Genomic DNA, 26107 nt, shown 5'->3' on the forward strand with positions numbered 1-26107 from the left:
TTGACAGTCTCGCAGCCTACTAAGCTAACGGGCTACTAAAATGGTTAATGCTTTCTAAAATGGCGCTTTGCTACGATTTGGGGTGGATTTGGGGTGGAAGAAAGAAGAAAGCTTAACGAAGCTACATAAGTAATCAAGCAAAGAATCGAGAGCCGAAGGTCTGATTCCACCTAATGGCGAATTCAACCAACAGAGAAAGCAACCGCCCGACCTACTTGCCCTTTTTCTCTTATTTCCTCAGATCGCTAGTCGTTGTTCTTCCCGCTTAACTTAACGAGTTTATCGCACCTTAGTGCACTGTACAATCATGCTTTCTTCCCCTTTCCACGGTATCTAATAAGTATTTTATTTCTCGTATATATGCAAATATCAATTTAGGTTGTCGCTAATGGAGTAGTGGATTGTGATTGAGCTTAGCTTAGCCGACCTTACCGAGTACCATCCTTCCCTTCAACGGAGAGGATTTTTTTCAATGAGAAGGGGTGTATCTATTTCGTAAAGAGCTCTACATTGATCCATGAGCAGCCCCTCATTTTATCATAATAGAGTCGTCCATATAGAAATTTAGGTCAAGCTTCGGTGAATTCGGACTTGTTTATGAGCGCACGAGTCAATGGAATTTCATCCATGGGGGTTTCCATTTGTTTCTTTTTAAAAGCCTCTTTAGGATTATGGGTAGGAGTCGATCAAAGATCTACTCACGCAATCCACATACTAAGCGTCCACCGGATGTTCAAGACAAGGTGATTACTAAAGAATGATCCTCGGTAGACTAAAAAGCTGTTCCAACTAAATATGGAATAAGAAGATGTACTTACTACTAGATTCCTTACTTAACCCGAAGTTTTTGGTGGAGGAACTGAACCCCTCATGTCGGGGTTGCAAGGGTTGGACCTTTTTTGGTTCTATATTTGTGTAAGGAACGCCGCATGATCCCTCCTATTGAAAGGGTTGGGCGATGGGCTGGTGTCTTAGAGAGAGGAATTGGGATTTCATCTAATCATCTTGCTACTTAGGATTCTTCGTGAACTAATAGTTAAGGTCGTAAAGCTAAAAAGAGAGTGGAAAGCGTTGAGTTGGAAAGTTGAAGACTACCTGAGAATAGAGATTTTCAAGAACAAAAGATGGATGGTTTTTTACGGAACTTCTCCATTCAATTATCGGATTTGAACTTCTTCCTATGCTACTACCGGAGGATCGACTAACGAGCGGAGGGTATAGCTATAAGCAATGTGTGGTAACCCTCATCCACGAGACTTGGTGACCCGAGAACAAGGAAAGGCTAATCTACTTATAATCTACTTATTGGGAAAGGAGGATATCGACTTTAGCGGGGCTTCCTTCGTAATGTCGAGCCAATAGGCATTGGATGATCTCGGTTTGGTGAAATCCAAGAATGAAATGACTGGGCGTTATCTATGGAGCTGCAACTTGAAGTGTTTTTTCGAATAATCATGTTTCTTGGTTGAGCACCTATCGTGGATTTCCACCAATTTCTACTAAAACGCCCCCGGAAAGAAAGCACTTCTAGGAAAAGAGGTCGCTCCCATCACGATCGATCAACTACCTATCTCTTTGGTCCTCGATGTGAAGTTGACTTTGTGTCGAGAGAGGAGATTCGCGATCCTTGCATCAGAGAGAGTGTATTCTAGATTATATCGGTCGGTTAGGTTGACTGGGGTTCTTGGAAAATCTCTACGAAGTCTCTTCTTTGCAAGAGGCATCCACGGGTTTAGTGATGTCTCCGGTGAAGAAAAACGTTCTTGGAGGCTCGGCCATTCGCGAGAATGGAGCAAACCGATGCTACACCCTTTTTTTTTTCAGATAAGGGGAGGGCGGACCCTATGAAACTCATCTCCCTTCTCCCCTTAGTAGCTTAAGAGAAAAGTCGATTCACGAAGAAGTGAAAAAGCACGAACCAAGAATAAATTGTTGAATCCGACCGGCTATATCTATTTAGGAGGGGCTGGCCTCTCATTAATCAAAGCTTACCACTATACTCTTTCTTAGGCGGAACAAGAATCTCAACCTTATGGCCGGGCCTATGGTTCAAAACAGGTCGAGGTCATCCTAATCCTAGCTGGTATGAAAATTCTCTTTCCCTGTTCATTAGAGATAGGGTTAATCCATTAGTTATCCGGAAAAGATTCTATTCTCTTACTTATCCGGTTCTCGAAACCAATACTTTCTCCAATCCAACAGAAAAAAAAGGAAAGAAAGAGTTGCCGCCGCGATCGTTCTTCAATTGATCGATGGCATTTCGGGGAGAGGATGGAGTGCTATATGCAAAAGGACAAAAGCCCCTATTGATGTTCCCAACATGGCGGACACTCTCTTTGTTGCTTTGAAACCTGGCGATGGCGATCAAGAAGGTCAGCGATGCGGTAGTGAGGTCGACTAGACAGCAGAGGCTCAGCGTCTAAATAAGGCTCGACAGAGACCTATTCTTTATAATAGAAAATTATTATACTAGAATAAAGTGGGCTCAATCGAATACTATTTGCTTTCCACTATCCGCTAGGCAATCGGAGTACTATTTGCTTTCCACTCTTGTACTAACCCATAAATGCAAACACCCATGAGGCTATGTTTCTAGGGGCTGCCCCCTTTTCGATCCCCTCGTTCTCGCTAGAGGAGGAGCAGCATTCGAATGTTTCTTATTATATGATTAATCATTTTCCTGCTCAAGGAATTGAGTCAAGGGCGAGGGCTTTCTCCGGCCATTAATTCTACCTTGCTTGGGTGGCTTTCATCAAGGTTGTTCCACTTATATGTATAATCAAGTATGGCTCGATATCTTTTCTATATATAGTCATTTTTAAGCAATATGAGACTTAAAGTCGAAGAGCTATTCCCGTTGCCCACCCGAAAGAGCGGAAGGCAAGACCTGACCTATCACATAAAGCCGGAATGAAAGAAGCATACTTTAAATTAAAGGCAACCACTTCAAAGGCATAGGCGAGGCAGGCACAGGTAGCGGAGCAAATACCATATTCCCTAACTGAGGGAAGTGGGTTCCTCTCAAACGAGTTCTTTGTTTCCCATTTCATTGAAATCTTGTTTCAATGTCATTATGCTTAAAGCTATTATATTATATAACAGATCTTTTGAAAGAGAAGAAGTTGATTCATCCATTTGCGTTGAAGATCGAAATGCAGATCATCGATCTAGTCTCGCTTTTCTAGGCGATGAAGCGGGTATAGAAGAGGAGACCTTTGGCTCTTTATTCCGCTCAACAAGCTGACCAAAGGAAGGTGTCTTCCCTTTCCCCCACGCTGGCTTCCTTCGATCTCGGGCGGACTTACTTCCATACAGGCAGGGGAAGGCTGGCTATATTCCTTGGCGGAGAGATAGCGGCGTGGCGTGTTCTCGCTCCTAGGATAGCTTTAGGCCGGGCCTTATTATACCATTCCTTTGGAATGGAGGGACCGGCTTTAATAATTCCTTATGAAACTACCAAGAGGGATACTGAGGCACATGAACTATGAAAGACCGTGATTTATCACTTAAAAAAGCTCTTTTAAGCAATCCCAAAGAAGAAAGCCCACCCAAGAAGAGAGCTAATAGCAAAAGCTAATAACAGAGGAATCACTCTAGTTAGGCCTTTAGCCAGAATAGCCCTTGGTCTCTCGATCCAGAGCTCATAGTAGGCGAGGGAGGACAGACGGAAAGCTAACTCACTTATGCAAGCTGGAAAGGATCCCTGCTTTGGGGCAATCCACAAATGGAGATCGAGGATAAGGAGCTGCCACCACTTATTCTTTTCGGTCGATGACCTCAATACGCCCCGGGGGAAGATAAAACCCGCCTTTAACAACATTAGGTACCCTTATTACCTTTGGGAGGTAGGGGGGCGGGAAGCTTTAGGGACGACAATAAACCGGATCCATAGGAGAAGGAAACTGAACTCCCCTTTTTAGATAGGGAGAAAGAGGCAAGCGGGAGGAGATCTCTCAATAGAAAAAAATGGCTAGTTTTTTTTTCCTAGGGTATTATGCCTTGGAGACATACACAAATGGAGGATGAGGTTTTATTCCAGCCTTTATTAGCACCCTCGTCGATCGATGCCCCTACGCCCACCAAGGGAAGACCCAAACCCGCCTTTGTAGTTAAAAACAGTTTGAGGGCGGGGGTGGAAAAGTCTCGTCTTCTTGGGAGGCGGTCAGTAATAGACCCTCTTTGACTACCTTTTATTAATAGATCCGGGGAGAAAAGCCTTTATCTCAACAACGCCCGGTCTGAGGGAAGGGCCAGCTATGTATAGCCTAAAACCCCAACCCGACTTTTAGCAATAGCTCTTTGGAGAAAGAAAGCGACTCACCCGGAGGGAAGAGAAAACTAGGCTCTTACGCAATTAGTAGGGAACAGAGGAGCAACCTACTCTTACCTTTAGGACCGACCAATAACAACCTATTTTCTTACACAATCGGTTGTTGACTAAGATAGGTTGATACTAAGAGAGGGAAACCCCTTAGAACAGGATCCAGGCAAAGGGAAGCAAACTCACTTAGGCAGCTAGGAGCACACTGAAGGTATCAAGCTGAGTGACTGGAACAAAATAGTTCCATAGGAGTAGGGGAAGGACGGTGTAACGCCCCAAAATTAATAAAGATTACGAGGCGTTAATAAGATTACTTTCAACATTAAAATTTAAATAAACCATCATATATATATTTTTTTCTACAAAAAATCCGGCAGAGTTTCCTTTGTATATTCAACATTTCATATACCTAAACCTGTCATAACCTGAAAAATCAAAATAACCTAATATACATATATCAACCCTTCCAAGTTATATAACTTTACATAGTTTGAAAACCAAAACATATCTATATACAACGCAAACTAAATATATACAACCCCATCAAAACATATACACAACACCTTCCAAAAGATAAAGTATTAACTACACTACAACATATACATACAGGGAAATAAAAGGTTAACTATAAACAGTTTCACTCCAAAGCTTCTACTCCTCGTGCTGCTCTACATACTCCACTAAACTCGTACTGACATCTTCGACAATTATATCTGAAAAAGGGAGATAGGGTGAACAAAAGTCCAGTAGGAAGATACAACTGCTATTAATCATCATAAAAACATTTCACGCATATATATAATATTCTAGTATAAGCTTAAACATTTAAATAACCAATTTAACCTTCATAGCAATATCTACCACAACCTGAGTACATTCCACAAATCAAACCACATTCTAATTAATCTACAGAGATAAATGGATGCCCAGAAAAGTATGTGGGATTTCCCGGATTACGTTAAGAATGTTTTCATCTATTAGAAACCCCATAACCGCTAAGAGATGTATTCCTTAACCATCCAATATAATTCTTTGTTGCCGGACGAATACAAAGAATTATATATAAGGAATCGCAACCAACCCTCTTCCAAACATCCCAGAGTATCGATATACAAGTATTTAGAATAAACTATGGCCCGCGACCTATTTAAACGACAAGCCCGCGGCTAATTTAAATGACAAATCCCGTGGCCAATTTAAATGACAATGGCCCGCGGCCAATTTAAACAACAATGGCCCGCAGCCTATTAAAACGACAAGCCCGCGGCTAATTTAAATGACAAAGCCCGCAGCCAATTTAAAAGACAAGCCCGCGGCTAATTTAAATGACAAGCCCGCGGCTAATTTAAATGACAAGCCCGCAGCTAATTTAAATGACAAAGTCCGCGGCCAATTTAAAAGACAAAGCCCGCGGCCAATTTAAATTACTTACACCCTTAATCAATACTTACCATTCTTCAATCCTGTAATCATAACTGATAACTCAATAATATAGCAAGCTACACTATCAACTAACTTCCATCTCTAAAACCAATACCATACATAGCCAATCATTCTACAACACAACCAAACAATCACACGCATCACATCAAAATATAATACAATATATATTTTTCATAAATGACTAAGAGAAGTAATATCCACCTACCTTCTACTCGCAACCGAAACCCAAGCCTCGGTTAACTCGCAACCACTAGTTCTCTTCCATTCCAAATCACTGAAATAAATATTGGTAACTAATATTAATCATTAAGTCATACTCTAAACTTACAAGAATTCTCTAGTTTCTAACCGTAATACCAAACACTACTACACTCTACATGATTTAAAATTCATCGACGACAATCGAAATACACTCTATTGTTACTGTTCATATCATCCATTCAATAAAATCAACTAACACAATGAAAATTACCACTACTCAGCTTCAAATTCGTGTTTCTTCAAATACCTAACAAAAACCCATGAAAAATCATGTCTAAACACTTAACAATTAAAGAATATTGTATGGTTCTCATAGCATAATGATAGGGTAGTGTTTAAATCATAAATTCTACTCAAAATACGATTCTAGATGATAAGAAAAGAAGAAGAAACAAAGATGACGGAAAATCAGCAAACTTACCACTTAAAAGCTTTAAATTCGTCACCCAAATCAATACCAAAACCACCCTAATCACCTAGAGAACTCAATTCAATCATTTCTAAACAAAACCCCTCTAAATTTTGTTTGAAAACGTAAGCTTTCTTTGAATATCGAAATTGCTTTCTTTTAAAACAAAAAAACTCTGTTTCTGTAAAAGGTTTTATGTTTATCTACTAAAACTCTTAAACAAATAACATATTTATTATAAAGCCCTCCCTTTGTTTCAACTTAAGCAAATAAGCCCTCCCTTCTTTCTACTTTAAAAAAAAAACCTTTTTCTATACTAACACTTTATTAAAAATAATATATATATACCTAACCAAAGCTAACACTCCAAATAAATTAATATTATATTAACAACTAATATCAATAGTAATAAAGATTAATCCACCCATAAACCTTGCATCATTACAGACGGACTCTATTCCTGACTTGCGGCAGGTTTAAGCATTCTTTTAGCTCATATGAGAAAAGAACCGTAGGATCTAGCCTCTGGAAAGTCATCCTTATCCAAGCCCAGAGAAGGGAAGAGGCACCTTATCCCACCTTACGGGGACGAGGGGAAAGGGGAGCCATGGCTATCCTAACAAAACCGCCCCTGCCTATTTAGTTATTTAAAACCAGCAAGGCGCTTTGCTCGGTCGAAGCTAGGAGAAATTCGCCCGTAGGGATATCTCTCCATAAGTGCGTTGATTGATTCTTATGCGCTAATAGATGTGATTGCACGGGTTAAGATGCTTTATTTGATTGTTCCTTATGGCTTGATTAAGCGTGACTAGCTTAAGTTGTTGCAATGTGCCCTTCCCTCTCCCTTTGCTTATCTAACTTTATGTTGACGGTTGCCCGGCCCATCCGCTTTTATGCAGCGGGTGTCAAACTACCTCTTCCTCCAAGATTGAAGTTTAAGCTCCGAGGAAAATGCTCTTTAGGAAAAGCCATTGGAACCGAAAGTATAATTGCCCCTATATATAAGGACTTAGAGCCTTTTAGAACTTCTTCCCCTCCCCTAGCCTAGAAGAAAGGCTTTCTTAAATGCCTTGATCTGCTACGGATGCCCATGAAAAGATTCATTCCCGGTGGATTGATTTGGCTATTGCTTTTCAGCCTCTTTGGGCTTTGGAACATTCATTTACTACATTCTCTCCTCCCAATGGCCATCTTGACAACGGTGGGTTTATGGCACCGGCTAGCTCATGAAGAAGTCGAATCGGAGTTGTCGAATCGATATCCTCGAGCACTATTCACCAGCCTTCCTTCGCCCGCCTTATGAGTATGGTGGCGATTCTTTTGCCTTGCACAAAGCTTTGAGTCCTTTCCTCTCTAGATCGACCTGCGCCCAAAGGAAGGTGTAGGTAGCATAGCGATGCAATCTTGCGAAAAGAATACCTAAGCTCAAGCGGCAGATACTACCACATCTGAGGAGAAGAAGCTCTAGCTCGAGCTATAAGCTTATTAGGAATTGTCCAATTCAATTAATTCGAGGGTCAAAGGGAGAGTCACGAAGGGCTATTCTTCGATGGGGTATGATTCCACTTTCACCTTCCAAAAGGGATCAATGGTATACCGAGCGAGCGGAACTTTATTGCTCAAGTTGAGTTTTCGTTAGGGACCGAAGTCTCACGTCACTTTAGAGGTGGGCCTTGGCTCGATTCGAAGTCATGGGAGAAGGGCGGTATCCTAATCTATCTTTTTCTCCTAGGATCGAGAGACTATTTCGCTCTTCTGCCTAAATAAAGAAAGGTCCTTATCCCATTTCCCTAGTCGAAGAATTACTCTATAGCCGGCGAGCTCTCAAGAGTCTTTTCTACCATAATTGTTTTTCCTTCTTGTAAAGAAAGCCCTTGTCGGTTCATAGAGAGAATCCGTCCGATATTCCATTTATATGCGAAAGGGAGGAACCCTATGAGATCTCCGTATGGTTCCAGAAAGGAGATTCTTTGAATAGTCGATCCTCGTATCTTCAGTCAAGTAAAACCCTATGATCTTAGAATAAGCGAGCTGCGACCAATTGACAATTAGGACAATCTACTTCAACGACTTCCCTAGTTGGATCACTAACACCTTTGGGGCTCTTTTGTCAATGTGGAAGATTGGTCCGAGAGAGAGAGATCAACAAACAGGCGGTTTCCTTCTTTCAGTACAAAAAGTACATTCCCGGAATGGCCTATTGAATTGATAAGGGGAGTTTTTTCTGCGGTAACAACGGCAACTAGCCCTTTCTTTGATGTGTACACTTTCTCTTTTATGGCTCTCTCCTGTATAGTCAATTTCCTTCGATTCGAGGATTGCAATCCGTGCTTTCCACGAGACTGGGTGTACGAATGGCCCAATTGCTAAGGGTTGTGGAGCACATGTAAGCTCGAATTGATAGAAAGCTTCCATCGCTCTACCTATTTCCGTTGAAACCTTACACATCGCCTTTGTATTTTTCCATTGATCTCGGTCAGAACTCATATCGCTGTTCATTTGATCGGGCGTTTAGTTAACTTTCCTAAATTTAAAAAAAAAAAAAAAAAGACCATGAGAGGAAATGCGGAAGGATGATATGAAGATTTATTTTACGGGGAAAGAAGAAAGGGATTGAAGACCAAGCAAGTAATAAAACCTTGCTTGCGGTGCGTCTATTCGATAGTAAAGAGAGTTCGGCGTCGAAAGTGTAGCCCTCTTCAAGCTATCCAATAGCGAATCTCTCTTACGGAATCTGTCTTTTGGAATCTCTCGTCCCGTCCCGTAACGTGTCAAAAAGGTGCGCAACCTTACGGAATCTCTCATCACGGAATCCGTCCAAGTACCGGTTCCGCCCTTGATAACGAATCTCTCCTCTCCTTAAAGCAGCGTAGTAAACTCTCTTCAAGCAAATCAAAGGGGTGCAAGCAAGGAATCCGGCCTATTGGATTAAAGCAAGAAAAGAGATAAAGCGTTAGAAGGAGCATTCACTCTTGCTATGCCGCACTCTCATACTTTTGAGTAAGGAATTCCCTGCAAAGGTTATTAATGGATGTCGGATAGGGCATTGCGAATCACTGGGGAGATAGAATTCATGAAAGTCGGTCCACAATTGGGGAAGCGACCAACGCCGACTAGCGAGTAGTGGATAAACAAGCGACTCAACTAGACCTATCAAACTCAAACGGCCTTTCCACAAGTGCCTCCTCTGCCTTTCCATACCCAAATAACCTAAGGAGGCGGGGGACTGAACCTACTATATCGGAAGGTTTGGAACCACCGATTCATCCGACTCGAGAAAAAGAAGCTACCGCGAACATGGGTTTGGCTCGTTGTGCCTCCCTCTTTGCCTTAGCGACTACTAGTGAGCTTTTGAATAATTTAATAGCTCTGCTACTGTCTCTTATACCTTCATCGCTTATTTCCACCCTTTGAGCCAGCGACACCTCTCCTCCGAATCAAGCCCGAATCGAAAGCAATAAAGAAAGACTTGACCGCTTCCGGGAAGGGCATACATATAAAGCATCCACCCCTTATCGTCTTGTTTGAATGATTGAATCGGGTCTTTTGAACTGGGAATCCGATAGCGGTTGACCTATCGGAGTGCCGATCCATCGGAAGCGCAACACCCTCGTGGCGCTTTTGACTTCGGCGGCCTCTTTCCTCTGCACCCGTGTGACCCGGTTGTATCCGGTCCACCCGCCTAGAAATTGAGCGACCTAAGAAGCAAGGGAGGAGTCATTGTTGAATTGAGCAAAACCGTGAATCAAGGTGACCTCCATCCGAATATCGCCCAAAGGATTTACAACTTTGTACAGCGGCTATTGAATCATCCGGGCCACATCGATGGAACCCGGATGGCCTTTCTGCACTTTTTCGCGATCGCTTTTATGGTGACATTCGTTTCGCGCCGTAAAATTTTGAACGCCGATAGGAACTAGAAGTCCTCAAATGCGATTAGACCAGACGGGAATGGTCGGCTTCAAAGATCTCGCGACTTCGTGAGTCACCACCGCAACTACCATTTATCGTCACCTTGGCTTATGGCTCATTAACCATGACCACTTGCTGCTTTGTTGAAGCCTCACGCCCTACTAAGTATGGTAGCAATCCCCGCCCGAGAGTCCCGTGTCTTTATGGCTCACACCGGAATAAGGTTTTTTTCCCGATCTTAATTTGAGTTTTGATTTCTCATATATGATAACCGAACCTTTTATTAAGTAGTGAGCAGAGGTTTCATCATGGTTGGTTCCCTCCGCCATTACGGGAAGATTCCTTTCATCTTTTCGAAAATGGGAGGCTCATTACTTTAAAAGCGGGGCTAAACCGACAAACCTACCTCTCCTTCTATCGACCTTGGATGATTCGGATGATGAGGAATCCGAATCTGGCTGAACAGTTGCCTCTCGTGACTTGCCCGTCATCGCTTGTCGACTAGTATCTTCCCGGTCTTGTATAGCAGCACCTACATGCTTTGCTTTGCAATCCTTGGCGTAGTGACCAATCTTGTTGCACTTGTAACAACGCCTTTCCTTGCCACCCTTGCTTGGGCGACGGCTACTATGCTTCTCGGCTGAACTTTTTCTTCTCACTAGACCACTTTCGTGTTGCTCTTTATACCGCTTCCGACGATACTTTGAAGCGTCGATAGCTCTTCGAAGGCTTCCATTCCTTTTCGGCTCAATACCGAGGCGCGCCAACAGATGTTCTTTCCGAAAGAAAGAGCTTTCTTCTCGGCATTCTCTACCTTCTTCGTCAACGCTTCTATCGAGCTGATCTATCGCCGCGAAAGAGCTCACCAAATGTCATTAGGTCTAGATCATCTTCTTTTAGCCCGCTTGACGACCAAATCTCCTAGGCCATTCGGCAATCCCGCGATAAACTTCTCCTTCCGGATTGCTTTCGGTTGCGTCGGGCATGTAGAAGACGCGTTCTAGGACGTCTTTGTACCACTTATACTCATCAAGGCTTTTGATCCTTAGGCTCATCGTATCGCACGATGCTTCTTCTCATCACTTTCTAGTGGACCGCGGAAGTGTGTCCGAATTGTAGCGAGTAAACTATATCTACCGGATTCGGGATTAGTTTGTCCTTCCGAAGTCTCGGCGGGGTTAACCGGGGAGATAGATCAATCCTTACGAAGCTTCAATCTGCGCCTTGGCTTCCTTTGGTAGATGATCCCACCGGTTTCTCGGTAATCGAACCGACAAATCCTTGGTGATAAGTCGATATGCGGTTTCAAACTTCATTCTTCCCGTGAAGATAGGCATTTGAGGCTGCGATCATCATGCCTAACATCCCGTTAATCTATTCGGGATGAAGGCCATCAATGCTCCGGGGATAGATAGACTTATCATTAAATCCATCATGAGCCTTGATTGGATCTCCAAATGCAAGATCGATCGGGCGGTCTTTCGGAAGTACTTCTTTGCCATGCCGATATGCCGATAATCTTCATTACTACTTGTCGACGCGTATCTTGGGACAAGCGATTCTTCTTCGGACGAGAATTCACATGTCTTCATTGTGCTAATATCGTCGATCGGGCTCAATCTCATCTTCGCCCCTTCTTCTTTGTCTGATGTGCTCCTACAGAGTCGATCGCAATCTGTCGTGAGGAGTCACGGGATACCCGTTACAATCGAACTCCAAAGATCGGCTTCTTTCTGGAAAAATCTGTCTCCTCCTCGACTTTGGACGTCTTTGGGCACTATTCTTCACTACCTCTCTACTTTCATAATCTCCAAAGGGGTTCACGGGCTATTTCTTGAAGCTTTAACCTCGAAGGCTTTCTTTAACGATCTGGCTATTTTTGACTTCATCGCGTGTCTCTTCTTCAACACGCTTGATCTGGCTCAAATCTTTTTTATTGTTTCTTTCACTTTCGTTCGGACTCTTCATGGATTTGTTTCTCGATATCTTGACGAAATCGTCATTAATTGTCGCGACCAATATGATGGTTTATAGCCTCTCTTTTTTTGGCTATGTTAGTCCAATTCAATTGCTTTCTACCGGAGATCGACTGAGTAGACATTAGAGGAGGAGCGTGATCGTATCTTACTATATATATATATATATCTTACTATATTAGAAAAATGTGGGGGTTGAGAAATAGTGATTTGGGGGCTATTTGTTTTTGGGTTAAGTTATAAGAGGTCTTATAAGACCATGTGTTATAAGAGGTCTTATAAGATGGTCTTATAAAGTGGTTTTTGTTTTAATTTTAAGTTTCTCTTATAAGCACTTTTAAAATAGAAAAACAAATACATGACATCTTATAGATGGTTATTTGACAAATATAACCCTACTTTACATCACATTTAACTTGAATATATTAATTTGAAATAAAATAGTTTGATTTTCGGTTTCAAATCAATTTTGATAATTAGAATATCGATTTTAGGAAACTACTTTAATGGCGGTGGTGGTGGTAGTGGTAGTGGTCTTAATAGCGGTGGTGGTGATAGTGGAGGTGATGATATTGGTTTTAATAGCGCGGTGATGGTGGTGGTAGTAGAAGTGGTGGATGTCTAATAGCACGCGGTGGTGGTGGTGATAGTCTTAATAATGCGGTGGTGGTGGTAGTAAAGGTAATGATATTGGTTTAATATTGGTGGTAGTGGTGGTGGTGGTGGTGGTGATTTTTAATAGATGGTGGTGGTGATAGTCTTAATAGTCGATGGTAGTGGTGGTGGAGGTAATGATGGTGGTGGTGATGGTGGTGGTGGTGGTGGTGGTGGTGGTAGTGGCGGTGGTGGTGGTGGTGGTGGTGGTAGTCGATTGGTATAGGGTAATAGAGTTATTTGGAAAATAAGATAATGAAAAGGGAAGAAAAATGAGGCTGGGGGTATATGGATCGGGGGTGTTTGAGTCATTTTTAACTTATAAGACTTATAGAATTGAAGTAGATCTAATTTTGGTACTTATAGATTGGAGCTTCTTATAAGACATTTTAGTAGAATCATCTTATAAGAGAAAAACAAACCAAAAATGTCCAAAATCACTGGGCCACATCTTATAAGAGGTTATAAGACCTCAAGGTCTTATAAGAGGCAAAAACAAATAGCCCCTTGGTGTCACGTTTGTGTCTGTCATAGGGGCAAAATCGTCAATTCGCTTTCTATTGTGGGGGTATTTTGGTCTTTTCACATTCGACAAGGATTTTCTCTACGTTTATAGATTACTCTCTCTCTCCGTACCGGTCTTCTTCGTCTCCATCTTTCACTCTCTTCAATCACTACTCTCTCACGGCTATCGGTCTCTCTATCAGTGAAAACATTAAGCTCTTTATTCGGTGGGTATTCTGCAAGGTTTTCAAATTCTTCTTTCATTGTTGTGTGAGAAATTAGAGCAAATGATATAATTTCATTGTTAACTTTTCTTTGTATATCTCTTTTTTGGATCTAATTGGAAAGGAAACTTTGTTCTTATGAGATTCTCTTTTGTCAAGCTTAGAAACTAATTTCTTATTGCTTTATACATTCTTCGCTAATAATAGATTTGTGAGGGGACTGGGCTAACTTATTACAATGATGTGTACTTGAAGGTTACATAATGTTTTTTATTTTCATTTATTAAGTAGCAAAGACTTGGAAAAATTGAGTGATAATCAACACTTTGGTGACATGTTAAAATATAATCACTGAACTTCGTTAGTTTGTCTAATGAGATGTGGGTGACAAGTAATGAAGCTGATGCTTTTGACAATTTGCATTGTATGTTGGGTAACTAACGGTTATAATTATTTTTGCCTTGGGTTTCCAACACGCTTCACTCAAATATTTAACATATAAGCTTTTGTGCATGACCACTCATTTCAGTTATGAGAAAATTTTGATTCCCTTTTTGATGTTGTAAAGACAAGTAATTGGAGTTGGAATATCTATAAGGAGAAAAGAATACTTAAATTTAAATTCTCATTGATTTCTTTCAATGCATGCATGTTTGTTAATTTCCTCAAAATGTAACCATAAGGATGTGTTTCTAATATACACTCTGTGGCTCTAATATCTCAGCTAGCCTCATATTGGATTGTCTATCAAAAAGTGGAATAATGAATTTCAAAAGGTCTGAGTTCATGCTTAGAATAATGAATTTCAAAAGGCAAAGACTACTTTAGGGTCTGGAAGTTAATTAAGGGAGGTTATGCTTGAGTGAGCATCAATGAGAAATCAATAGGGATTTATTAGCTATGCTTGATTAAGGCTATGCTATACAATTTGGACTTAACATACAATTTCTTCTATAATTTATCACTTGGATTGCAATGTTGAAGTGTTCCATTGTGTATCTCTTGCGATCCGTATTCTAAAAACACGTTAGGTTGTAGTCGGGTAGAAAGGAAGCAATCTTTTTAAAATATGTTGTTTTTGTTTCTTTTGCGAGACGAACTTTTTCTATAATTTATCACTTGGATTGCAATATTGAAGTGTTCCATTGTGTATCTCTTGCAATCCGTGTTCTAAAAACTGCTAGACTGTAGTCAGGCAGAAGGGAAGCAATCTTTTTAAACTATATATGTTGTTTTTGTTTCTTTTCTGAGATGAACATTGCCATTACTCAATTCTTGCACTTTCTTTCTTTGCCTCTTTTATGCATTTAGACCCTTTTTTCGTTTTCATGGAAGTAGTTGTTATAGTTCTAGAACTCATATTCTCAGCTCTTAGATAAAATGCTTAAAATTATCTGGGTTCTCTTGCTTCCTACAAATAGTCGATTACCTATTCTACTGTAGTGGTATTTCTTTTCCATTACTGATTTAAATTATTTCGCTTTGCTAACTCTATCCATTTGCAGTTTTGTACATCCTTTTACATTAAGTGGTGGAGAAATGATTGGAAAAGTAAACAGGAGATTCATTAGTTGGGTTTAAGGGATCAGGAAGGTATTTCACCCCAAAGTTTGAAAGGGCATAAGAAGGTGCCTCAATGATCCTAGACAAGGACTACTTGGCTGCTCTTAGTGGCTTCTCCATCTCCCCAATGGGCTAATGGCTGCATCTTTGATGATTACAAGGGACACCCTACTTAATGCTAACTGTATTGCACCTTCATGTGACTTTGGTATAGCAAAACGACTTTGAGTTCTATTGCGGTGCACACCTTGAGGATTTTTCTGGTTCAGGTTTGGTGCTCCTTTTTCTAATTTTTTGGTTCCCTATATTATGTAGAAGAGCATCCATATGTACTTTTATACTTTTTCATTATTCGGTACCTGAAAAAGTCTCATGATAGTTCATTAAGCAATAATCACTTGAATAGATTATAGATATTACAATATTTGAAGTTATATATCGTTCAATCCCTTTCTTCGTACACCCCATACTCTCTGGTGCCAAGCACAACGTAACTTCCGTGGTAGTTGACCCATATTGGATAATTTCTATACTCTGTTAAAATATCTTAATAATTGTCTTATAATGTGTATCATGTTTATTATCAAGGACATCAGACACTAAGATCCCGGCCCTAAAATGGACGAGCAAAAATTTAGTTGGCTCCTGTCTGGGTGATGTGTCTCAGCTTCGAGTATCCCAAGGATATCACTCTTCACCTGCCACCTATTATAGGTAACATCTAATAATTATTTATGCAATTAGATTATGTATTTTGCTATCGTTAGTTTAAGTCCGTCATAATGACCAAGTCAATTTTCATTCTATTTTTTGTCATCGTCTTTTTTAGATTTATGTTGTAAAGCCGAGTTACTTACTAAGTTAGATTATAGGAGAGGGTTTTACAGTTGTAGGGACTGCTGGACTATTGTAACGCCCCAAAATCAAATAAAGATTACGAGGCGTTAATAAGACGACGTTCAATATTAATAATTTAAAATCAACGATAAACCATCATATATATATATATTTTTTTCTACAAAAAATCCGGCAGAGTTTCTCTTGTATTTTCAATATTTCATATACCTAAAATCTGTCATAACCTGAAAATCAAAATAGCCTAATATCCATAACATACTGTAACGTCCGCTAACCAATCCCTTACCCTAGATCAGTATTTCACATTTGCACAACCCTCCATGACATTCATATATACATTTTAGTCATGCAATATAAGCTACAATAATTTACATAGAAATAAATGAATTAATAAGCCACTACTTGTAACCGGTATTAACGTTACTTAACCCTCCGCTACGTTTTCAAGATGTTTCTTTGATTCTTGAAGTTTCACTTTGATTCTTTAGTATGTATTCACCTTATAGATCTCAATATGGAGGGACCTGTTCGTCCCTGTCCGTTTACACTCCGACGATCAACATTAGACACATAATCAATTTGATTGATAAAACTTATAAATAATACATCAAGTAAAAATATTAACCAACACAAGAATTACTTACCTTCCTCTGCTTAGCAAAATTTCTTAATCCTATTGGTGTACGATCTTTCAAAGGCATCAGAAACATCCGATATGTCAAATAAGCTCAATACACACTTGCCTTGGCATTCCCATGAATAGTTAAGCAATTCCACTTAAGCATACTCCGCTCTTTCAACCACTTAACGGTACTGCACATTTTCCATTTCTTCTAGCCGACATGGAAGTGGATGGGTGAACAGTATGGCGCCACATGTATCTCCTTTTTAAATTCCTCCATTTTACGGACGCCCTTTCTATCCTTTCATTTACGCTTATTAGCTAGCTTTCCTATAGAGATCTTAACAAAAGAACGAGCTCAAACGATTTCGGTGAGGAAGAACGGTAGCGGCAATGTTTTAGAAACACCCCAATAAACTTTCCATCCGAGCCGAGCCTCGAAAACTTTTCAAGGTCGCATCAAGACCAAAACCTCCAGATCAAAAGTCGCAAACCAAGTCCCACGTTCACATACACCACGCACCACCATCTCTACTCAAAGGCGGAAACCAAAACCCATTGAACGCGTCGGTAAAATCCTTAGACTCCATCTCTTTCTTCTTCCTTTCTTATTCTTTTCTCTTCTCTCTCTCTCTCTTTCTTTTTCTTCCCCTTTCTCTCTCCCTCTTCTTCTTCTCTCCTGAACATCTCCTTCTCTCCCTCCCCTCATCTCTCCTGATCGTCCCCTTGGCCGACCTCCCCCCTGGACTTTTCCTTTTTCTTTGTTGTGGCCAAGCCCAAAAAACACAATACAATAAAATGGCCACAAAGACAAAAGCAAGCCCAATAACATAATTCCATAAAGGGCCCAATATAAATAACGGGCCCAAAAGACCAAAACAATAGAAAAGGCCCAAAACAATATAACAAGCTTGAAATAAAGAACGGGCCCAGTACAATTGACTAAGCCCACTAACATAACAGGCGGTACATAATTCAAATAGTAATATAGCCTAAAGTATTTGTATTACTAACCAAATAAATTAAACAAGTAAATATTAATAATTACACCATATAAATTAACTGCCATGGCGATATTATCAAAATGTCCTTGAGAAAGTTCTGTATTATTACAACTATTATAGGAATGGCAAGCTATAATATTGTGTCGATGCATCCTCACTTAAGTGGCGTTAATATCTCCGAAGTTACAATATACCAAATAACTTGATCTCCATTACTAACTTCGTTTGTGGCCCTTGCAAAATGATTTTGAAACTAGCATTATGGACATTCGAGGAATCTCTGCGATCTCTACGCTTACAATGCCTTCGAGGGAGGAGTATCATTGCTTCTCGATCTAATTTGGATGATCTATCCGTTTCTAGTTCAAGGCTTGAATTATTTTCGATTTTCTCGTGTGTATAGATAGTTAAGATGTGCAATGCACATGCATGATGCTAGTATATCTATCTAATAAAGCGGCTTGGATTTTTATGTTGTTATATCGAAAATGGGGAGAAAGCGGTTTTGGAATGATGCTTACGGTCATAAATCAATTTATTTTAAGAGTCCTACTTACTCTAAACTAAACTAAAGAGGAATAAGCTATTATAAAGGATAAAACAATTTTATCTTTTATCTTTTAGTACATCTTGATTCCATTAAAATTAATCCTCATAGATATATATATTAAATTATATCGATATCTATATAAATCTAATCTAAGTTGATTCAATTAGGAAATTACTACTCAAAGATCTTGATTGATCCAACGATATATAAATCTAATCGGACTCATCGACTATTGCAACACGGAATGGTAGTATGTGTCTCTCGGCTATTGCAACACGGAATGGTAGTACATGTGGTAGAGTTTGTAAATTAGCGACTACCTATTCAACCATTCAACTTTGTACTAGCATATATCAAGATATGCATGTTTTAATTTGTGTTTTATGACAGGGTAGATTTGATATGATCTGTAGTGGAAGGGACAAAATTGAAACCCCATAACAGGTACTTTTTCAACAACAGGTAATTTTTGTCTCCAAACAAGTAAGCCATAATTTTTAATGTATGAATTATTCAACCAGATATTCCTATAATTTAAGCCGAGGACCACATCATTTGAAAGTCGGGTGTATCCTTGAGTTTATGAACTTCAAAAAAAGAAACATACCTGACTTTTTCATTACAGATGTATGTCCTCTCTCTCTAGCTTAAAATTTTGACATGCTCTGTATACATTATCCATTCTCACACCTATAAGTTGCAAGTAGTATTAACTTATCGAATCGCTCATACTATAATAAACTTTGAACGTCAGCTGAGGAGGTTCATTTGTCATAGCGTAAAATCTTAATTTGTGTGCCTAAAGGCTAATGGGCGTCTTATTAGTCCGGGACAAATTTAGTTTATAATGCATTGTACATTTTATCATACTCATTGCCCAAAGATAATAATAACTGCATGAACCAAAAAGTTATGACCCGTCAGATTAGAAAGCCAATGTTGGAGATAATTGTACCGATCTAATACTAGAAAACTCAATTTCCCGCGAAGAAAGGAAGCAATGTTTTTAGACTGTTGTTTTTGTTTCTTTTGCGAGACGAACTTTTTCTATAATTTATCATTTGGATTGCAATGTTGAAGTGTTCCATTGTGTATCTCTTGCGATCCGTGTTCTGAAAAATGCTAGGCTGTAGTTGGGCAAAAGGGAAGCAATCTTTTTAGACTATATATGCTGTTTTTGTTTCTTTTGCGAGACGAACATTGCCATTATTCAATTCTTGCACTTTCTTTCTTTGCCTCTTTTATGCTTTTAGACCCTTTTGCTATGCACACTAAAGTATAATACATACGTGTAACTTTGGTAGAAGTTCAGTGGATCGGAACTCTTTATATTTTAATTATACAAAAGTCGATAACTCTAATTGGAGGTGCTTGGTGACATGGTTGCATTTTGCACGACTTCGAACCTCCCTTAATAGTTGTTCCTGATCATAGTTGTATACCACTTTCATTTATTTGTTGCAATTTCCTTATCAATGTTTGATTATTAGCCATGGATAAGGCACCACCTGCAAGTGCATTTGATATTTCTATTGTCAACGCACCACCTAAATCTACCAATGAACCTACTACATCCGTTCGTATTTTGAAGTTCCTTTTCACATTTTGGTTATGTTTGATTCTTACATGATTTCAAACTTTTAAATTTTGTAACAAAGAAAAACTCTTTTGTTAATTTGACAACGTTCTCATTTAATATTTTATGTGGCTTTTCATGTACTTGCATCATACAACAAAGAGAATTTTATTATATATAAATCGAGTATGCGTGAGCATAAACAACGGATCATTGTCCATGTGCTTGCTACCCTTGCTAAGGTATGTAACATATATATCGTTCATTATATGCGTTGTTGTTTGTCGCCTTCCTCGATGGTTATGCTTTATCAAATATAAAATGCGAGGTTTTGGAAAAACAAGGAAATGAAGGCCATCAAGTCCAATCACCTCATGCAAAAATGAGGTTGTAGTTACTCCTTCACAATCCACTCTTAATGTTAGTCCGACCAATGCTTTTACACTCTCTCAGCCTTCTCGGCGCAAGTTGACCCAACGCAATAGAAGAGAAAGAGAGCTCATAAGTGGTAGAAGCAGCAAGCGAACAAGAAGGAACTTAGAAGCAGGCCGTCAAAATTTATACATGTGTCCATGTCTTCCCATATGTAAGTTTCATTTCTTTGTGTATTTTCTATAGCATTGTTTTCAGTCAAAAATATTTTCATTCCTAGCCCATTATGATTTTTTTTTCTACATGTTAGTGACACCCAAAATGAAATAGAAGTGGATGATCTTAGTGTTAGTCCGACCAATGCTTATACACCTTCTTAGACTTCTCGACGCAAGTTGTCCCAACACAATAGAAGAGAAAAAGAGCGCATAAGTGGTAGAATGAACAAGCGAACTAGAAGGAACTTAGAAGTAGACCTTCATAATATTCCAGTATCAATGTCTTCATATATGTAAGTTGAATTTCATTGTGTTTTATATAGCATTGTTTTCAGTAAAAAAAAAAATCATTCCTAACTCATTAGGATTTTTTTTTCCTACATGCTAGTGACACCCAAAGCCGAAATGGATGTAGATGATTATTTTTCACCTCTTTACAATTTGGTGTCAATATGGCGTAACCTCGCTAATATGCACAACAATGTCCGCCATTATCTTGGAAAGATGGATGTGGAATGCTCCTTTTAATTTGTAAAGCTATGCCTTTGGAAAGATGAAAGGCTAGCAAATACATCGATCAAAAGACCCTTTTTGGGGATGTGTTTCAAACAAGGAAAAGTCGGTCTTCCTCTACTTAGTCCATTGCCTCCCTGCGATTCAAGATCTATATGATGGTAGTGACGCTTTAAAAGCCGGTCATTTAGACAACATCTTCGTCAATTATAACTTGGCTAATGCATTTACGAGTCTCTGTTTGTCAACCCGATGACCAAATATTCAGTGTAGCGGTCTTATTCCATTCACCGTTCATGGTGAATTACTCCATCAAATTGGATCGTTACTACCAAAAGCGATAAAGATCCGACTTATGCTCAACTCTATGTTTATGACCGACTAATGCCCTTGATGTGAGTCATCGCGAAATCCGAATTAAGACATGATGTTTTAGATGTCATTGAGTAACTGTCGGATTGTAATAGATTTTTTGAAAAATTCCTTCTAGCATATGATATATTGAGTGCTCACGTAGGTGGGAAAATGATGTGGCAGCTTATCTCCATTATAATACATCCATCGACCGACAACGATACAATCTTCCTTCAACAAATGAAATTGCGGGTTGTTATACCGGGATGGAATTGAAATCAGAAGCACAAGAGATATCATTCTTCATTATAGATCAGGCAATGCACTGAAGTGGATTGATGAATGTAATCCCGCTTATCTACCCCTGCATTATCCTTTGTTTTTTCCTCGGGGTGAGCTTGGATGGTCAACCGAAATGAAATTTTATGATGTCAATGGCGATGATTCGAGAGCAATTATTTCTCGGATGGTGTTCTATGCATATCATTTGTTTGAACGCCATATTGAATATTCAAAGAATACTTCGTGGTGGAAAATTATTTTAGGAGTTTTGTGTGATGCTTGGGCTTCTATCGAAAGCAAAATCGGCTATACTATCATTATACCCACCAAAAAAGGATCTTAGGTGTGTTGAAGTGTACATAAGTTTGAATGATTTAGATGAGGGTGCGGATCCTAATCAAGTTGGTCACGGTTTATTTTGTCATCATCGTTGGAAGTCCAAGGTACATATATGAGATCTTTCAAGACTTCGATGGCTATAACAAGTTACAATAAGCATCCGGATATATTCCTTACGATGGCTAATCCTCATTCGGCGGCGTGCAAGAAACCGTTTTGGAGAACCAAAATGCGTTTGATCGACTCGATATTCTTGCCAGTATTTTTCAAAGAGAAGAGCTTTAATGAAATTTATCAAGAAGAAAAATGTGTTTGGTGCGGAAGTAGCTCATGTACACCATTAAATTTCGAGGCGTGGCCTCCGCACATGCATGCACTCTTTTTCCTCAAGCATGAAGATAAAATTGCATCGTTCGCCCAAATTGATCGAATTATATCCGCAGAATTTCACGACCGGATAAGGATCCCTTGCTCTTTTATACAATAAAGAGGTGTATAATCCATGGACCGTGGTGGTGTTAAAATATGAACTCACCGTCTATGGAAAATGGCAAGTGCACAAAGCATTTTCCACATGAGTTTACAGACCCGACAACCATACAAAAAGACGGTTATCCACTTTATATGCGTCGCAACACGGGACGTGTCTATATGGTGAAAGACAAAGAGGTTTACAATAGGAATGTTATCCCATATAATCCACAGTCGGTGAGGATGTTTAATTGTCACATTAATGTTGAAGTGTGTGCGGGATTACAATATGTTAAGTACATCCATAAGTACATCTACAAGGGCAATGACAGAACAACAATGGTGTTGGACGGCGAAAATGAGATTAAACAGTACATTGATGCCATATATATTGGACCACCAGAAACAGCTTGGCGACTATTTGGGTTTTCCTTATATGAAGAGTTTCCAACTGTTGTAAGGTTATCTCTTCACTTGCCAGGTGTTTAACACTTGATTAAACAAATTTCATTAATATACTATTAAGTTATACGTACTGGAATGCCATACTGTTAAATTATGATTTGTTGCCAGGTATGCATCGTGTTGTGTTCAACCGAAGGAACCGATGGAGAATATTCTTGAGAGGGCGAAATGACAAAAGTCGAGTCTCACTTCATTCTTCGATTTGTTGTGCTTCAAATCGGATGCTCGGCCTATACTTACCGAGAATTCCGAAAGCACTTTGTTTGGCACAAAACAGAAAAGATATGGACTAAAAGAAGCAATGGTTATGCTATTGGCAGGATGTATTTTGCCAAGCCCAACGAGGCAGAGAGGTTTTACTTGCGTCTACTATTGACCATCGTAAAGGGCCCAACCTCATTTGAGCATCTTTGCAAATTTGAAGGCATTCCTCATCCAACATTCAAGGTTGCGTGTGTTGCACGTGGACTTCTTGAAGATGATGGAGAGTGGATACATTGTTTAGAAAAAGCGGCGATAATGAATACTAGATATCAGCTAAGGAGATTGTTCGGCATTATTCTGTTAGAATGCAATCTAGTGCAACCACATCTGTTGTGGGATAGATTCTCAACAAGTATATGCGATGACCTAGCACATAAATTATGAACTATCTTCAACATTCCTAATCCATCAAAAGAGCAGGTGACAGATATTATATTAATGCCTCTTTCATGTAGCCTATATTATATTATTAATACACAATTTTCCTACAGGTGACAGATTACGGGTTGCATTGATTGAAGCAGTTCCTCATGGAATCTAAAAACAAAACTCTAGAAGACTTTCCCCCGATGTCCCGACCACTCAAAAAATGGAACAAAGGGATTGGAAATAGACTAATTTGGGAGCAACGCCAACTCCAGTTTGATTTACAAGATGAACAAATCAACCGTAACATTGATCATTTTAACAATGAGTACCGTGGTTGATTCAGTCATGCAAAATGCAGGGGGAATTTTCTTCTTAAATGGAGCTGTAGGTATAGGAAAGACATTTGTGTATAATACGATTGCAGCTAAATGTCATCATCTAGGACATATTGTGATTGCAGTTGCCTCATCTGGTATTGCGTCACTTTTATTAGATGGTGGTAGAATAGCTCATTCAACTTTTTCTATTCCTTTTGATGTGTTGGAGAACTCTATGTGCGGCTTCAAAAAGGATTCGCTCCAAGCAGGTATGTTTAAAGAAACAAAACTGATAATTTGGAATGAAGTCTCGATGCAGCATATGTTTTGTATTGAAGTAGTTGACCGTTCACTTCGGGATGTTTGTAACAATAAAAGACCATTTGGTGGAATCACTGTTGTTCTAGGTGGTGACTTCCAACAAATTCTTCCAGTTGTACCACAAGGTGAACGTGAGGATATTGTAGGTGCATCACTGAGAAGGTATTTGCTCTGGAAATAAGTTAATGTTTTATCTTTGGTGCAAAATATGAGATTATATAGTGACTTGCCAAAGAACGTGTTGTTCTCCAATTTCTTGATGGAGGTATTACTTAATTTCTTGAAAAAATAATGCTTTTGTTGACCATTTTAAATTATACACAATCACTCATCTCATATGCTCTCATTTGAGATTTTCAGTTGGAATGAAACCAAAGAAAGTGTTCAATTACGCCGGAGATTCAAAATTGTAGCAATCTTCATGACTTGCTAAATAATGTATATCCCGATCTAAGTGAGCAATATGAAGTCGACCCATATTATTTGACCGAGCGGACTATCCTTTTCAAAGACGTAACGATGATATTAGCACTATAAATGATACTGCACTAGATATGTTTCCTGGGGAAGAAATTGTTTGCTTAGGTGTTGACAAGTTAGGCGCTGCCAGTGTTGTTGATAGTGGTAATGCAAATAGCTATCCGACAAAGTACTTGAACTCACTCGATCCTTCTGGGTTGCCTCCATTCAAGCTTACTCTCAAGAAGGGATGCCCAGTAATATTGCTGAGAAATATAGTGCCAATAGATGGAGTTTGTAACGCACGCTACCGATGATTGTGTGCACAAAGCCACCGTGGTGCAAGTTCTAATCTTAAGCGGAGAGAAAAGCGGGGAATGTAACGCTTTATCCCGAGAATATCATTAATGCCCGACCAATGAAATACCATTTCAAATGACCGGACAACTTGATTTCCAATTCGATTGTCGTTTTGCAATGACGATAAACAAATCAAAGGCTGATCTGTAAGAACGCGTTGGTATTGATTTGTGTAACCAAGTGTTTAGCCATGGTCAATTATATGTGGCGTTATCAGGATGCACTTCTTCAAAACGAATCAGTGTCATCCTCCCACCTGATTCTTCAAACCACACAACTAATATCGTGTATCTTGAAGTCCTGCTTTAGTTTGAGAGAAGGTGTATTTCGTAACTTTTGAGCTTTGATGTTTATTTCTCAATTTCTTTTTATACATATGGTTAGGAAATAAGGAACCCTTCATTGTATGTGAAGATTTAAATCTAGATCAGCTAACAACGAGTGTGAAATATTGACTGGTTTGCTAGATAGAGGAATTTGCTTTTTGGATATTTTTAGATAAAAAAAATACAATATTTGATAGGATAATGACTTCTTAAATTTTCTGATAAATGAATGAATTTGATGCATATGTTTATATAACAAAGGTCATCCTAATCCAAAACAATCTAAGTAGCATACACCCTCCATAAGCACTCAATATTAATTTTGTAAATAATAGTTATTATATTTTTGTGTTTCTTTTGCAGCTTTTAATTTAATTAATGAAAAAATGAATAACGTTATGACTCGAGTGGCGTAGCCACGGGCAAATTTCTAGTATATATATATATATATATATAGCAAATGGTGTACATTGCTTGGTAAACCATATGCCATAAATGGTGTACATTGCTTGGTAAAAAGGCTATAGACAAATTCTTGATCCTGATTTGGAAGTCAATTTCTGTCCAAAGTCCAAACTTTGATGAGTATGTATTTACTCACTAAACTTTAATCTAAAGAAATAAATACACTTAGGCCTGGTTGTGTCAACCATTAGATATGATGTCAAAAATATCTATGGTGGGTAAGAGTTCGAATGTGTAACTACATTTGTAAACTTATCGCAAGGATTCACTAGGCGATATAGACATCCTAATTAACATTGTTAATCAGCGACTTTTTAATTTGTTTGTTTTGGCGG

General features: G+C 39.2%; 1 protein-coding gene and 2 long non-coding RNA genes across 6 annotated transcripts; 2 read left to right on the forward strand and 1 right to left on the reverse strand.

Moving 5' to 3' along the window:
* Positions 1–4751: 4751 nt before the first annotated feature.
* Positions 4752–6634, reverse strand: LOC147482822 (uncharacterized). Its single transcript, XR_015204976.1, has 3 exons — positions 6447–6634; positions 5970–6038; positions 4752–5034 (listed from the first exon to the last, which is right to left on the reverse strand). It is a non-coding gene; the product is annotated as an uncharacterized LOC147482822 (long non-coding RNA).
* A 6942-nt stretch (positions 6635–13576) lies between these two features.
* LOC147482823 (uncharacterized) lies at positions 13577–20604 on the forward strand. Of its 4 annotated transcripts, XR_015205150.1 has the most exons (8): positions 13577–13707; positions 15210–15536; positions 15856–15981; positions 18692–18745; positions 18823–18928; positions 19792–19881; positions 20040–20119; positions 20206–20604. It is a non-coding gene; the product is annotated as an uncharacterized LOC147482823 (long non-coding RNA). The 4 variants fall into 4 exon arrangements; XR_015205152.1 differs by lacking the exons at positions 20040–20119; positions 20206–20604 and having other exon boundaries at positions 18697–18745; XR_015205151.1 differs by lacking the exons at positions 18823–18928; positions 20040–20119; positions 20206–20604.
* A 1876-nt stretch (positions 20605–22480) lies between these two features.
* LOC147482824 (uncharacterized) lies at positions 22481–22915 on the forward strand. Its single transcript, XM_086579433.1, has one exon. It carries the CDS (start codon positions 22481–22483, stop codon positions 22913–22915), a length of 435 nt encoding a protein of 144 aa, XP_086435559.1.
* The last annotated feature ends 3192 nt before the right edge of the window (positions 22916–26107 follow it).

The sequence above is a fragment of the Coptis chinensis genome, chromosome 8 (assembly GCF_015680905.1).
Source record: "Coptis chinensis isolate HL-2020 chromosome 8, ASM1568090v1, whole genome shotgun sequence".
Lineage (NCBI taxonomy): Eukaryota > Viridiplantae > Streptophyta > Magnoliopsida > Ranunculales > Ranunculaceae > Coptis > Coptis chinensis.